The 17,279-nt window shown below is 35.7% G+C and overlaps 2 protein-coding genes across 2 annotated transcripts in view; one reads left to right on the top strand and one right to left on the bottom strand.

The window, feature by feature from the left end:
- CNTN5 (contactin 5) overlaps positions 1-17,279 on the bottom strand; it is a 643,923-nt gene that overhangs the window by 409,648 nt on the left and 216,996 nt on the right. The gene's annotated exons all lie outside the window — the stretch shown is intronic.
- On the top strand, positions 1,110-1,527 carry LOC102422803 (cytochrome c oxidase assembly factor 4 homolog, mitochondrial-like). Its single transcript, XM_006094659.3, has one exon. It carries the CDS (start codon positions 1,161-1,163, stop codon positions 1,413-1,415), a length of 255 nt encoding a protein of 84 aa, XP_006094721.1. The 5' UTR covers positions 1,110-1,160; the 3' UTR covers positions 1,416-1,527.

Raw genomic sequence — 17,279 nt, 5'->3', positions numbered from 1 at the left:
CAACAACAAATAAAATCTCCATTATTCAAAATGATGTACAGTTGCCAGGGTTGTAAAGGTAAACAAAATTAACTTGACAGTTAATTTTTATGTTTTATATTTAAATACTCATTTAGTCTTATCCATATGTATGGTGCAATCCAGATTATGTTAAGAAAAAAATATACTATATGTAATTTGATTAACATTTTAAGTTTTATATTACTAGTACTTCCAAAATATGGTAACTGAAATCATAAAATTGGAATGGCACTTAAGGCCATTAATTTTGAAAGAAGACAAATATTTCTTAATACTACTAGTTATTCAAATAATTTTAGTTTAGTTATAAATAGTAACAATAGCTATAAACTGCAGGTGCTAGAAAATAGTTTGAATTAAAGTAGGATCTGGATAGCCCTAATTTCTAAGGCTTGGCCTTCTTCTAAGAGGAGTACAATTACAATAGGCTGAATTGAGTTTATTTCGGAAGATCAGCTCTGATAGGCCACATTACCGAGGCTGCCATAGTTTCCATGTATCTTCTGAGTCAAGTGTGACCTGATGATATTAGTAGTTGAATTGCATGACTTCTATTCATTTAACATCTCTTATCATTAGAGTGATATTGAGTTATCCTGCATATTATTAAAAACCAATATGAAGTCCTCAACATAATGCAACACTTGATTTATTAGGAAAAATATTAATACAGTGAAAGCAGTTGGCATGCATGTTCTCTGGGTGGCATTGCTTTGTCATAATCAAGGTGAACATATAAGGTCCAGGGATAAAGCAAACCAAAGAGTAATCTTGTGTGAATACACTGAAATTAAAAGCGAAAATTATATAAATACAGCAGATGTAGCAAACAGATTAAGTTCAAATCTTTAATCTGAGCTGTGTGGCCATAAGTAAAATATATGATTTCATTGTTTCAATTTTTGATCTCAGAATTCGAGGTTGTGAGACAACTCAGCAGAAGCTCATGATCATTTGGGTAATTTAATTAGCTATCACATGCAAAAGCGCCACAAACGCTAGGGCAGTGATGGGAACCTCTGCTCCTCGAAAAGGCTGGCTCCCAGCCGGAGGCTCGGGAGCGTTCCAGGTGCTTGCTAAGAGGACTTGCGGGAGCGCGCGTTCAGGGCCTCTCGTCTGCCTTTTCGAGATTCCCAAAGATGTCAACTCAAGGACATACTTGGGCCCGTCAGGTGAAGAAAGAGGGTGAGGAAGAGGACCCCCTGGACCTGCTGATCTCCCGCTCTGGCTGTGCTGCTTCCCACTATGCAGTGCAGGAGTGCATGGCCCAACACCAGGACTGGCGACAGTGCCAGCCACAGGTGCAGGCCTTCAAGGACTGCATGAGTGAACAGCAGGCAAGATGGCAAGAGGAGCTGCAGAAGAGGAAGGAGCAAGACAGTACCCACAGCTGAGCCCCCAAACCATCTATCCCCAGAGGATGGCCTGCAGAAACTAGCACCCAGACAAATCCTAAACAGTGGAAGTGTGGGCCAAAAGGTATAAAACTCTGGGATAGTCTTTGGGATTGGGGTTGATTTTTTTGGTTGATTTTTCTTTGTTAAATGGCATTTAAATATATAAAATAAATATCAAAAATATAAATCTTTGTTTTACTATGGTTGCAAACATCAAAAAATTTCTATATGTGACACGGCACCAGAGTTAAGTTAGGGTTTTTCAAAACGCTGACACGCCGAGCTCAAAAGGTTCGCCATCACTGCACTAGGGGGATATAATTCCTTTATTTTACTGAGATCTGAGTCTATAATCAGATAAAACAAGACATGAAATTCAGTTTTCATCAATAACTATATGTCCTTGGCAAGTGAGGTACCTACTTCAGTTTCCTTATTTTTAATATGTTTAAATGTGGATAATACCTCATTTATAGGATTTTGTGACTAAATGTGAGTGTACATGTATAAAGCTTACTCCAGTGTCTGGCACATAATAATCACTTAATAAGTCTTAGCAATTGTTGTTAGCATTGTCATTCAATATAGTTAATGTTTATATAATTGAATATAAATACTATATAAATGTCTAAAATTTAAAATAAATTGTTCAAGTTGTTAGGGTTATTTTCATTATAATGTTTATGTTATGAGCTAGCCTTGAATTTTTTTTAGCTCTAAAAATGTGTGAATCAACTAAGATAAAAAATATTTAGCGAACATTTGAAGAAATAACTTTGGAAACTATCTTTAAAGTACAAAATATAACAATGTTAAATGAATAAAAAACTTCCACAGACTGTTGCTATGGGAAAGGATATAGTTTTATTTGTCTATTAAGAGTGTTTTTTAAAAAATCAAGACTAGTAAAATATTGATGAGTTTTTAGTTCTTGAGTTCTTATAATGGTAGTTTAAAAATATATAATAATTGTAAGTCAAGCTCTCTAAATCTGCTTGCATGTTGGTGCGCAGGGACTCAGAAATTTTGTTTAATAATCATGCCAGTTCCATCTCAGCAATTATGTTTTAAATTTAATGACTTTTCATAAATTTTCATCTTATAATTTAAATAAATCTGTTACAGTTGTGATTTCTTAGGTGGATGATGTACTATATTTATGAAAACAGAATTGATATAATGACCTCATTTGATGTTCTTTACTGGAAATAATTTGGTTATTTTGTTGGGATAGATGTGATCCTTTTAAAATTTTATTTAATTTCCTGTGAACTACTTAGGGAAGACAATGCTCTAAATTCATCTACCTTTAACAGTTGGAAGGTAAGCACTTTTTTTTCTTCTTACGGTGGGCTGAAAAATGTACTGAAACAGTAAACCATTATTTCTGACTCTTTTGACCTGAATTATAGCAGTGGCACTGAGTAGACACCTTAACTGTTGACACCTGAAATAGAATGACATTTCCACCTACATTCTCAAAGAACGTAAGAGCAAGGTTTGTTCCTTAGTTTGACAACTTCTATCACTATGTCCTAATTTTATGTTTGCAACCCAATGAAGCTATGGAATGAATTGGAAACTTTCATTTCTACCAGGATCACTAGAGAGATGTTGCTGGAATTCTAGAATGATGTTTAGAAAGAAAAGTCAGAGCTCTCTTCTGTCTGCTTTAAGGGGCATATCAAAATTTCTTTTAAACAAGGTAACTTTTCCATATTTCTCCGAGATACCTTAGTTTGCCTCAGACATCTATTATATTATTACATATTAATAAAATATGTATTAAGATATATTACCAATAGTATTCAAAATAACATGTGAATGTATTATTACTAAGTTTAGATGGACATCAGCACCTATTTTGATATTAGTATGAATTCTCTCCCTATAGGTACTATTATCCATTTTAAATGTAGTAATAATCTCACTACTCTCTATGTGAAGCTTCAAAATATATGAAATGTCTCTGCATAAATTTTCTTATTTATTTGATTATCTGTTGCAGTTGTGAGAGACAAATGTGTGTGTACCTCCTAGGAAATCATTCTTCCCATAGGTCTCATGGGGGGATCCATTTTGAAGGCCACGGTGGTGCTGATGGGCATTCATACATTCACTTACTCATTCTGCAAACAATTTCTGTATTTTGACTATGGAGCTGCATGTTGGCAGTTGGGCATTCATCTAAAACAATAAGTGAGATAAGACATCTGCCCTCAATGAATTCACAGTCTTCTAGAGTCAGTGGTGTGCTCAAACTCAAAATGGCTCTTGGGATGCAGAGCTGATTGTCATAAATTGTTGCAATGCAATGTAACAAGAAACAAATATATCAGAGACAGAGACAGAGAGCAGAGAGAGTTGGTTACTGAACAGTAGCCCGGCAGACAAGGAGAACATCACAAGCATATCACATACAAGAATAAAATGTTTTGAGGACTATGTATAGTTTATTAAAGCTTGAGTATTAGAGACAAAGCTGGAAACTCAGGCAGAGCTTAAGTGATAAATGGCCTTGAGACCATTTGTAGGAGTTTAGACTTTATTCTGGAATGAATTGGAAGACCTTATTTTTTTTTAAAAGGCTGATAAGATTGGTGTTTCTTGGGTAGGAGGAAAAGTGAAGAAAACAAAGAATAGTAACTCTGTCTAAATACATAAAACAGACATGGAGATCAATGGGACAGAATAGAGAGTCCAGAAATAAACCCATACATATGGTCAATAAATTTAGGTCAAAGGATTCGTGGAAAAGGACAGCCTCTTCGATAAATCATATTTGGATAACGAAAGATATATGTAAAAAATGAACTAGACCATTTTCTTACATCATATACAAATATATACTAAAAATGTATTAAAGACTTAAATGTAAGACCTAAAACCAAAAAACTCCCAGAAGCGACCATAGATCATAAGCTCCTTGCCATAGGCCTTTCTGATGACTTTTTGAATCTGACGCCCAAGTAAATGCAACAAAACAAACAAACAAACAAAAAACACATTGGGACTACATCAAAATAAAAAGCTTTTGCACAACAAGGAAAACCATAAACAAAATTAAAAGGCAAGCTATTGAATGGTATAAAAATATCTGCAAATCATATATATGATAAAGGGTTAATACCCAAAACATATAAATGGACACAGACAGGGGTGGTGGCAAGTGAGGGCATGTGCTGGGGGGTGGGGGTGGGCAGGGAGCGGTCAAAGGGGGGGAAAGGAGACTTATATAATACTTTAAACAATAAAGAATTTAAATTTAAAATAAAAAATAAATAAATACAATTTTTAAAAAGAATTCATACAACTCAATAGCAAATAAACATACGATATGATTAAAAAACTGGCAGAGAATATGAATAGACATTTTCCCAAAGAAGACATATTGATGACCAACATGTACACCTGAAAAGACGCTCACTATTACTAATCATCAGGGAAATGCAAGTCAAAACTGCAATGAGATATCGCCTTCCAGAATGGCTAAAAAGAAAAGACAAGAAGTAGAAACTGTTCCTGAGGATGTGGAGCCCTCATTGGTGGTAATGTTAATTGGTGCAGCTACTATAGAAAACAATATAAAGTTTCCTCAAAAACAAACAAACAAAAAAAAAACAGAGCTACCACATAATCCAGCAATTCCTCTTGTGGGTATTAATCCAAATAAAACAAAACCACTAACTCAAAATGTTTATGTTTATTGCAGCATTATTTATAATGGCTAAGATATGGAAACAACCTAAATGTCCACTGATGGATGCATAGATAAAGAAAATGTGGTACATACACACAATATTATTCAGCCAAAATCTTACCATTTGTGACAATGGATGGACCTTGAGGACATTATGCTAAACGAATTAAGTCAGACAAAGACAAACAAATACCATATGATATTACTTATAGGTGGAATCTAAAACAGCAACAATATCAAACAAACAAAAAGCTCATAGATACAGAGAACAAGAGAACAGATTGGTGGTTGCCAGAGGACATCGGCAGAATATGAGAGAAATGAGTAAAGGGTATCAAAAGGTACAAACTGTCAGTTATATTACATGGGGATGTAATGTACAGCATGGTGACTACTGCATTGCACTTTTGGAAGTTGCCAAGAGAGTAACTCTTAAAAATTCTCATCACAAGAAAAAAACAAACAAACTTGTAACTATGTAAAATGATCATTTAGTAATACATACAAATTTTGAATCATTATTTTGTATACCTGAAAGTAACAGTGTTATATGATAATTATACCTTAATTTTAAACAAATAAATGTAATTTTTAAAATCATTTTTTAAAAAAGCAAAAAAATAAGTACCTCCATGTCCACAGGGACAGGCTTAATGGTTTATGAAGTAGTTACCACACTTCAAAAGTTCATACTTGTCCCTTAAGTCCCACAGAATGGATAGAACATAAGCGTGGCATAGAGAAGTCACCCTGGTCCCATCGTGGTCTAAACTTAAAGAGTAAGTGCCATAAATATACATCATGAGTACAATCTTATCCAGTCTATAGATTAGGTTAAATGGCCAAAGTCTGAGAACATCCTCAGCAAAGGTGTGCGAGATGATTAGGGTCTTTTAATTTGGGCCTCCTACACAGGTTCAGACAGAACCATTTACAGTTTGAACAAGGCTCCCATTGCAACGAGTGGAAGAGGCCTTTAATTAAAAAAGCTCCTGCTTAAACACAAGCACATCTGTTAGGATTTATAATAGGAAATTCCAAATAAAATCTCTAAATTTGCCCAAAGTACTAAATTTGAGTCAAAACAAACACAAAAAGGAAAAACACTGCAGAAAATTCACATAGAAACTGGGACCATGAATTCACAGCTTCTGGACCCTACTGAGCATCAACACAGTTATCTTCTAAGTTCTTCCTTTTACTTCCTTTCCTTTTATTTATCTTTTGAATGGGTAAAATATAGTTAAACCTAACCACCATGTGATTCTTCCATTGGGTGTAACCAAGTTATGACAATAGTAATGTAGTTTCCACCTCTCTTGATATAATAGTTGTACTTCATTGAACAAAATCAAAATTCTAGAGAATATGAAATGAGAAGTAGTGCTAAAAAGATTGGAAAAATATTTAGAGAATTGTGTAGCTCTCTGACTAGTTTTAGCATCCTTTACTTGGTTTTAAGTTTGTAGGCCAAGAGGTGAGAGCGTAAACTCTAAATACTTTTCAAGCTCAACATTATATTTACAACATTGTGTCTTCTATATGGCAGAATATTTTCCTGAAAGAGGATTAAAGTCTAGAGGATACCTATACCTTACTTGGAAAGGAGAAATTTATTTAACTAAATAGGCTGTCTATGTTTTATATTTTCAACATGTTTCTCTAAACTGACTCCCTTCCTTCTACCCCCAAATACCACCATATTTCACTGTCATGTCATGTCAACAAAACTCTGTTATACATCCTTATACATCCTCATTCTAGTATGATCAAAATCAATATCCACCATATTACCTTATACTTTAATGCTTTGGATTCTGATTTTTGCCTCTATCATTACTGAACTTGGTTTTTAAAGGTCTTAAATCCAAAGACCTATTATGAGTGTTATAGCATTTGATGCAGTGAAAGTCCCCACATTATAACCCCAGATGCCATAGTATTTCACTCTATTTTATTGGCCCTACCCTGAATGTCTTGGATCATTCTTTTCTTATCTACTTTTCTAACCCCGTTCTTTTTATCTTTTACTATCTTTCTATCAGAGAAATGTGTATATTCCTAAAAATTAGCATAATTTATTTTGATGAAACATCCTTATGGTTTCATTGAGTATCTTTTTTAAAAATATATTTTACTGTTTTTTTCACAGAGAGAAAGGGAGAGGAAGAGGGATAGAGAATTAGAAACATCAATGAGAGAGAAACATCGATCAGCTGCCTCCTGCACACTCCTCACTGGGGATGTGCCCGCAACCAAGGTACATGCCCTTGACTGGAATCAAACCTGGGACCCCTCAGTCCACAGGCTGATGCTCTATCCACTGAGTCAAACAGGTCATGGCTCATTGAGTATCTTAATGTGTTTTATGGACAGTCTCTGCCTGCCTTTCCTGAGCACCAAACAATATTTTGAAGTGTTGGGTATTTCTCCTGAAAGTCAGTATAAAACTACATCAAACTGAAATTATTTTATTCTCCCAGAATCTTGATTTTCTTCTCTGTGTGGCTTTATTAGATAACACTATGAATTGTTCAATTTAATTGATCGCTTGCAATCTTGATGTCATTCGAGTTCCATAGTTTTTATACTCCCACCATCATCCATTCAATCATTAGCAAATGCTCATCTATTTTGGAGGCTTCCACATATATCTATTTTCAGCTCCCTAACATCTAGAAAAATGCCCAAGAGAGAGCAGATTTTGAGTAAATGTGATATGAGTAAAATAATTACAGATAAGCCAAACAAAAATGCAATGCATGGTTAAGTAAGGAATAGGGTGGAACAAGGAAGATCATAAGTATAAAATTTGAAGTTGGATCTGAATCAGATCTATTAGCTGTATGACTTTGGAAAAATAACCTGACATTCCCGTGCTTCATTTCTTTTTTCCATTTATAAAGCAAGTCAATAGAAATTCCTCCTAAGGTTGATGTGAGAATTAAAAAAGGTGATGATGCATTAAACGTGTTTAACAGTTAGCTTGGCTTTTAAGTGCTCCAACATTCACTACTTATTCTTGCATTGTTATTAAATCTATGTACCTACAAACATACATACATACATGTATATAAATATTTGTCTATAAGTCTCTATCTATATCTATCTATCTATCTATCTATCTATCTATCTATCTATCTATCTGCCTATTTGTCTATCTGTCTATCTAATCTATCATCTATCTATCCACCCATATACATGAAGAGTAATGATGTGTAGCACCTGGTGTGGAAATTCAATCAAGGCACAAGAACTCCAGGCTGGTTAATACATATTCTGACTTGTCCCTTAAATAAAGGGTTTTTATTAAAATAATTTTAGAAAGTACTCATATTCCATATCTGCCCCATTGTTTACGTTTTTGTTTTATATCAGTGTCTTTTTATTCACCTGGATTATAAATTGTTCTGATTTGAAGCAACTACTAGTATTTTACCAAGTAAACCTGGCACTATTAGTGACATTTAAAACTCCATTATACTTTTATGCCTCAGAATTTTTGTGCTGGGGAAAGGCCTCTGAAGATACTCTGCTAAGGATTAGGGAGCAGTGAATTAGGCAAATGGGTATGAGTGATGAGTCATAGGATTTGTATACTCCCTGATATTGATCTTTCTGGGTTGCTGCACACAGTGTGAGTGTAGAGCTGCCTTGCTCCATTTCTAGAAGCGAGTAGAGGAGCTCTGATATCAAAGGTCCCCTGGGTCAAGATAGGTAAGCGGGGTCATTTTGCTGTGACAGGTGGACAGTTAGCCCTGATTTCCATAAATAATAAAATTGAGTTCAGATTTACTTTAGTAAGTAAAATAATTGCAAATTTATGTTATGTCATAGAATTAAGGATTTGAGAACAAGATGCCACAGATTTCAACTTTAATTCACTTATTATAACTGGTCTCTAAAGCATAACATTATGTATTTTTAATTAAAAAATGTGTGCTCTTAAAGAATCCATACCGTTGTTTGTCAAGAGGCCTTACCCGCACAGTTACTATATCTGTATGATCAGAATAATTGTCTTTTTAAAGAAAGACAAGACATATTGAGTAATAACTTTGTAAAAAAAAAGTTGTTTTGTTTATAGAAGGGATTTCAAACTAATGTTAACTTATCCTATATAATAAAGAGCTAATATGGTAATTAGACTGAACAGCCGAACAACCTTCCAGACATCCTTCTGATGACCTTCCGGACGAAGCCGGGGCTGTGAGGGCCGGCCGAGGCAGCTGGGGCTGCAAGAGTCGAGCCCCTTGCATGAATTTCGTGCATTGGGCCTCTAGTTTTGCAATAAAATTGGATACTTTTACAAATAATAAAATCATCCATGCCAAAGTGACTCATTCAAGTTAATTAATTTTCAAATGCTTTAATGGAGTTATTATGTATAAAGCCTCAGAATAATGAAATAAAGCTTTGGATATTCTGTGGAGTTAGCAATTATTCAAATAACTTCCATGGATGTTAAATGCTAGTAAAATGTGCTTTTAAAATCTAAGAACAATATTACTTTAGGGGAAAAAGTGAAAAAGCCAGAGAAGTAATTTTTGAGTTTTGTATAAAAATGAAAGATTAAATAAAAGGGCTTAAATACAAAGTCTATAAAAATCATATAATCTCTCTAAGAGTTAAGGAGGTTATTTTAATCAACTGCTTAAGGAAACTAAGGAAATAGTCTGAATAGAAATAATCTAAATGCCCTGAAAAGCAATATGTTTGAGTTTAGATATGAACTATCAGTTTACCAGGGATGGCATATAAAGTTATTTTTGAAGCAAGAGGCAGCATAAGGAGATTTTACTCTTGATTCATTTTATGTTTGACTTGCTGGTATGAATTATTTCTAAAAATCCAAACTTTGGAGAGACTGCTATGAGCTTTGGATTTCTGAAGGATGTTTAAGAATGTGTAGTGTCACATTATCAATTCCAAATTCTCATCAGCATGGTAATAAGCTAATCTAGTGACAAAGTTTTAAATGATATATCCTTGCTTGTCACTGAAGAGAAAACATTATACTACGTGAGGAAATTATCCTTATGATGAACGTAAGCTATAAGAATAAAACGTACTTTGTAAAAAAAATCTTATTGATAACCAGTAACAATCATCACTAGCAATAATACACCAACTTTGTGTTTATTTATGTCTTTCTTTCTGAACTTAAAAAACAGCTCACAGACATGGCTTCTCCACCTCATTAATTTTTATTATACCCCAATGAGGTATGTATTTATTAATGCAAAGTACATTATTAACATTGAGCTGAGACATGTTTATAAGTATTCATTTAAGTTAAAGATCCTCATGGATAGACATTTAGACATATGAGGGGTAGGTTAAAAGGGGAAGATCAGCCAGTATGCAGCAGCTGCTCAAATCCATTAGCTGCTTAGATCAAAATTTAGAAAAGGATTTATAAATGAATGCAGTGAATAGCTTCATGATTAAATTCTAGTTACATTTTAAAGAATTGGTTTGGTTTTATGTCAGGCTAATTAAACTTGCTATTGAAGTGATGTAGGGATGCTGTTATGATCTCTATATAAAGCCTCAAAAAATTTCTGTGACAATTAAATGTCAAGAAAAGATTTTCTTCTCTTCAGAAACTTGGGAAAATAGGAGTCCTTTAAATGTTAGTATTTTTCCTTTTGTTCTTACCACTGGAGTCCTAAGAAATATTTATGTTTTGACCACAATAATTATGAGACATTATGGCCTAACTATCTTGACCTCTTACTAAGAAAAGTATTTTTTTCCTGGTACTCTATTTACTTATTTAAATATTTATCTATTGTAGCACATAATTTTATATAGCAAGTCATATAATTCCCCTTTGGAATGATCCTATATAATAATAGAGAAACATGGTAATTAGCCGTAACTTTGCTACCCTTCCCATTGTCTAATCAGTGAGATATGCAAATTAACTTCCAACCAAGATGGCGGCCGGCAGCCAGGCAGCTTGAAGGGAACAGGAGGCTTGCTTGCTTCAGTGACAGAGGAAGCCAACGTTCCCCACCTGCCGCTGCTGGGCTCTGAGCTTGCACTCTAAGAAACACTGTTACAATTATAGAAGCTAAAAAAAAAAACACCAAAAACCTGCTTTCAGCCAGCCGGGCCTCAGAGCTGGAGTTGAAACAGTGTTTCGATTATAGAACCCAAACAAACCAGATACCTGCTTTCAGCAGCCGAGGTCTCAGAGCTGGAGCCGAGCCTCAGAGAGAAAGCCAGCTCTCAGTTCCAGTGACAGCCACAGAAGGTAAATAAATCCCAGAATAAAAGAAAAAAGAAAAAAAGGACAGGTTGGGAGCTTCAGTTGCCCGCCAGCCTGAAAACGGCCCTCAGCCCCTCACCCAGACTGGCCAGGCACCCCAGTGGGGACCCCCACCTGAAGGGGGTGTGACCAGCTGCAAACAGCCATCATCTTCTCATCCAAGCTGGCCAGGCAACCCAATGGGGACCCACCCTGAAGGGGGTGTGACCAGCTGCAAACAGCAATCATCCACTCACCCAGGCTGGCCAGGTACCCAAGCAGGACCCCCACCCTGATCCAGGACAGCCTTCAGGGCAAACCAGCCAGCCCCCAACCATGCACCAGGCCTCTATCCTATATAGTAAAAGGGCAATATGCCTCCCAGCACCGGGATCAGCAGAGCCGCGAGGTCTCACACCCCGGGATCAGCAGAGCCACGAGGCCTCCTGGCACCGGGATCAGCAGAGCAGCGAGGCCTCCCATCACCGGGATCAGCAGAGCAGCGAGGCCTCCTAGCACTGGGATCAGCGGAGCAGCGAGGCCTCACTGCTCCTGTGTCAAGCAGAGCCGCGAGGCCTCCCAGCACAGGGATCAGTGGAGCCACGAGGCCTCCTGGCCCCTGGAGCAGCGTGACAGGGGGCAGAGCCAAAACCCCCTGATCAGCCCTGCTCTGTGTGTGACAGAGTGCGGCGCCCCAACCCCTCCATGGGCCCTGCTCTGTGTGTGATGGGGTGGAGCTGCAACCTCCCCATCGGCCCTGCCCTGAGTGTGACAGGGGGGAGTGCCCCAACCCCCTGATCGGCCCTGCTCTGTGGGTGACAGGGGGCGGTGCCCCAACTCCCATATCCGCCCTACTCTATGAGTGACAGGGGGAGGTCCCCAACCCCCTGATCAGCCCTACTCTGTGGGTGATGGGGGTGGCGCCCCAACCCCCTGATAGGCCCTGTTCTGTGTGTGATAGGGTACAGAGCCCCAACCCCCCTGATTGGCCCATGCTCTGTGCATGACAGGGGGTGGTGTGGCAACCTCCCCATCGACCCTGCCTTGAGTGTGACAGAGGGCGGCGCCCCAACCCCCCAATCAGCCCTGCTCTGAGCCCGACCAGGGGCTGCACCTAGGGATTGGACCTGCCCTCTGCCACCCAGGAGCGGGCCTAAGCCAGCAGGTTGTTATCTCCGGAGGGGTCCCAGACTGTGAGAGGGCACATGTGGGGCTGAGGGCTACCTCCCCCCCCCCCCGCCAGTGCACAAATTTTTGTGCACCGAGCCTCTAGTGTTAAGATAAAAATATTATTAAAATAAATATTATATATATATATATATATATGCTATTTTTCATGTGTTAATATATATTGAGTGAAAAATCAATTGGAGAAAAGCTTTAAAAGATACTAAATTTGTCTTATATTTAACTTAATTTTTCCACATACTAGGTATAACTTACTATTGCTAAATCACCAGGAAAAGGTGCCTGCACTTACTTACCATCATTCTCTTCAAAACCCAGAATCTAAGACAATATTGTCAGTTTTTGATAATAGCCACAGTAATCTTTGTCTTGTCTCAAATTCATTTAGTAAATTTAACTTTCCAGGTCCTAACCATGTATCATCCAATTATTGTTTTAATTTAAAAAAATATTTATCAAAATAATATGATATTAAGAAGAATAACTATATAGCAAAGTTACAGTAAGTCCCCAAATTCCAGATTTATAAAAAGATCTAATTTTCCTTAAAGTCTTAAACTGCCATTTAAAAAATTAAGAAAGTGGTTTATTTACTAAATTTGAATAATGAGAAGAAAGGCATAATAATTATATACTTACTTTTGTTACTTTTTACTTTTGTATTTACTTTTGTTATATCATGCAAGTATTTAATAAATTAAATATAAAATGGTGTTTGGTGAAGAAAACTTAAGGACTTTTGTAAAGATTGTAATATAATTATAGTTTAGGAGAGAAACTGAAAATTAAATTGAGTACGCCATAAAGTGAATATAATACATATTTATGTTATAGTAGGAAAAGATTGAGTATCACTATAGTTAAATAAGATATATCATGTGTAAAATGGATTTGCATTTTATAAAATAACAACCTATGTTGGTTATGCGGATGAAATGAATTAATGTATTTTAAAACATTTCTGCCACAAAGGTAAGTATTCAATAAATACTAGGCTGGGCAATAGGAGGTTTATAGTTGTGAGCACATAAAACTCAGGGTTTCTTCTTGTATTATTATTTAGTAATTATTGTATTATGTTCCATATGAACAACTATAAACCTTCTTTTGCCTACTCTTGAATAAGCTACTAATGTAAACTCAAGACTTTTGTAAAAAGTTGTTTTTAAAAATCTCTTTTACTAAACTATTTTAGTAATGTCATCCTAACCACCACCAGAACTTATTTGAAACAATCGTATATGCACTTATAGCACCTAGATTTTTGTTTCTATAACATTATGAAGTAGCTGCATCTAGGCTTGACTTAGGGGGTGGGTAGTTGATCAAGCTAGAATATTTTAAATTATATTTCTGGTTAATAAGAGGACAAAGAAGCCAGCATTAAGGGAGTCACAGTAGACAAACTGCGACAATTTGCATATGCATGTAAACAAGTTGAATCTGCAAAAACTCATTTAAATCTAATGTTACTCAGAATCAGAGAGTTTAATATCATGCATGTGTGTGCCTATAATATATATGTAATTTTCATGCAAAGGAAAGATGACTCTAATAGGATATGTTTATATTTTATTACCTTTAATAAATATGTATCTATTTATAATATAGATTAGTACCTTTTTCTAGAAATATAATTAGAAGAGACCCATTTAATGTTTATTTAACATTGTACAATAGGTCTTAGGATCACATCGTTTTAAGCAAATGTAATATTCCAAAAGGCAAAGGCCTATATAAAAGCTATAGATTTAAGGTATCATTGATAATACAAAAATAACGTTCAAATTATAAGAGGCTGAGTCTGTTAAAGAGGTCTCATTTCTGAATGAAGCAACCAAAATTCAATTGGTTGATAATTCAGAAACTGACTTTAGATTGGGTAATATTATCCTCTTTTCTACTTTATCTTTGAAGATCACAGTAGAGAAAATTTGATTATATATATATATATATATATATATATATATATATATATATGTATATATATATACATAAAACATTAATGTATAAAATGTAAAAATACATACATAATGAAATTGTTGTAAACTGAGTAAAGTATCTATATATGTAAAAGCCTAAGCGACCGAATGACTGAACGGAACAACCAATCGAAGGGTCGACCAGTTGCTGTGACACACACTGACCACCAGGGGGAAGACACCCAATGCTGGAGCTGCCCCCTGGTGGTCAGTGTGCTCCCACAGCCAACCTCCAGCAGCCAGCAAACCTCCCACAGTCCCTCCCCTGGCTGGCCAACATCCCGTGGTCCCTCCCTCTATCGGCTGGTCCCTCCATTGGCCCTGATCGGGGGACTGGCTGGCCAACCTCCTGTGGTCCACCCTCCTCCAACCAGCAGACTCAATCACCCCAATAGGGACCAGATAAGACAGCCCCTATTGGCCCCGATTGCCAGCCAGGCCGAGGGACCCCACCCATGCACAGATTCATGCACTGGGCCTCTAGTAAAATTATAACTCAAGAATAAGCAGAGTTTAGTTGTAAATATTCATGAAAAGTTTAATAATAATTTTGATAATTTACAAGTTTTATCAAATTTTATGACATTTAAAACAATAGACTTGTATTCCTTTTGAATATGTAATTTGATTAAATAGGGTTTAATAATTATCTAAATTTACTAAATGTATTACTGTCATTTTGAAATATTAGTTGTGTAATGAATATTTAAATTTTTACATATAGTGGTTGATAGAAATAAACAATTAACAATTTCAGCTTTAAAATGTGTCAAGAGTAATGAGGTTTCTCCACCCACAAAAGCCTTTGAACTTTAAATATTCTATTAACAATGAGCAGCAAATTAATGTTTTATGGATCTATGAGGCTGGGCATAGAAAATCATAATGTAAAGGAAAGTTGCCACAAAGTTGTTGTTTTTTTAATGTTACTTTACCTCTGTATCCTTTCACTTCCTTTCAGAGCCACTTTTCTTTTGCTCACCCATTTCCTCCCTCATTTTCTGCCCCTAATCACACAACTATTTTGACTCCTAGAATCTGATAGTATCCATGCTCATACCTAAGTATACTAGAAAGCAAGTTGATTGACCCTTCACTCTCTCTGTACCATCTATATTTGCATTTTTCTTCCCAAATATCATCTGGAAAAAAGATAAAACTAAACCTAAAGAAATAAATTTTTATATCATCAGTATATACATGATATCTAGTGGGAGACTAATTTTGAGGCAGGAGTGGCCTTCCCGATGTAAATGACTGACTGCTTCAATCAGGCATGTGTCAGATCTTATGCATAGGCATGGCCTCCAGAATACAATGTTGAGTCAAGGGTAGTGTGAGTGGGGAGGTGCAGAGACATAAATGCTACCAACACATACATACATATGTCTACACAGATGTTCATGTTAAAAATAAAGTAAATATTGCTCTAAACTAATCTCAAAACAGCTTGATGCTGTACAGGTAAAACAGATAGATGATGGATAATTGATAGATGATGATAGATGATAGCTTGATAGACAGGCATAGATAGATGATAGATAGATAGATGATAGATAGATAGATAGATAGATAGATAGATAGATAGATAGATGATAGATAGATAGAAGCTGGTACCAACGTGCTCACAGCAACTGGGGGTAAGTATTTGATAGCTGTGACTAGGAATCCTAGGAAGGCACAGTCATACAGACATGTAGGATCTTGAATTTGGGTGGCGAACACACAATACAGATGATGTATTATAGAATCATACACTTGCAACTTATATAATTTTATTAACCAATGTAACCCCAATAAATCCAATGAAAATATTTTAAAAGGCATGTAGGCTTTTCTAGTAAATATATTTCTCTCTAAAGCATGAAGAAAACTTCACCTATTTTGCTGCCACTGCTGATTTGGGGAGGAAAAGAACCCATTTGATATATAGGCTACTGTGAATCGGTGTATATGTCTCAGATTGTATAGTGCAAAGAAAAAGGTATAAGCCAGTAATATTTGCATATCATGTTGTCTGAATTTGCTGAAAAGACTCCATTGAACAGAGAAGCAATTAGGAGGATTATTTTGTATTATTAAGTTACTTTGTAAATGTGTATTCTGAAAAGTATTAGGTTCTTTAAGGCACCACATAATTATTTTCTAAAATAAAAAGAATATATCTAGGCTACTCTCATGGCATATTTGGTGTATGTAAAGTACCTTTATAAACTCCTTAGCCAAATCTACTTTGAAAGACAATATTTCGATTTTTCTAGGGCCTAGATCAATGTTCTCCAAACAGATCCATTATCATTTCTTTCTTTCCTTTTGTCCTTCACACTCCTATAGTAGGGTGTTTGCACTCTGATTAATTAGAAATAATATGTGATGAAGATTGTATAGAGAAATCTTAATTATTCCATTCTTCGGGGTGTAATTTTAACTTAAAAATCATTTTGTGATGAATTATGTAGCCAATATAGTTACATATAAATTATTAACACAAAGATTCATGACCCTCCTGTCTATATTTTATTATTTGTAATCCTCAAGAATTTAAATCAAGTAGGATTACTTACTAAGAAATAAAACTAAGATTTTTTTCACCTTGTAGTCTATCCTCAATTTGGTGTAAGCCTTCATCACAAGTTAAACAATCGCAAGACTTTTAAAATCAATAATTAGATTCAAAAGATATAGGCTCTCTTTAAAAAACGTATATGATACTATATATATATATATATGTATAT

The sequence above is a fragment of the Myotis lucifugus genome, unplaced genomic scaffold (genome assembly GCF_000147115.1).
Source record: "Myotis lucifugus unplaced genomic scaffold, Myoluc2.0 scaffold_139, whole genome shotgun sequence".
Taxonomy (NCBI): domain Eukaryota; kingdom Metazoa; phylum Chordata; class Mammalia; order Chiroptera; family Vespertilionidae; genus Myotis; species Myotis lucifugus.
This window is presented reverse-complemented; position numbering and strand designations above follow the sequence as displayed.

Excerpts from the sequence above, each read along its gene's own strand:
- LOC102422803 (XM_006094659.3), top strand. The coding sequence starts at position 1,161 with ATGTCAACTCAAGGACATACTTGGGCCCGTCAGGTGAAGAAAGAGGGT.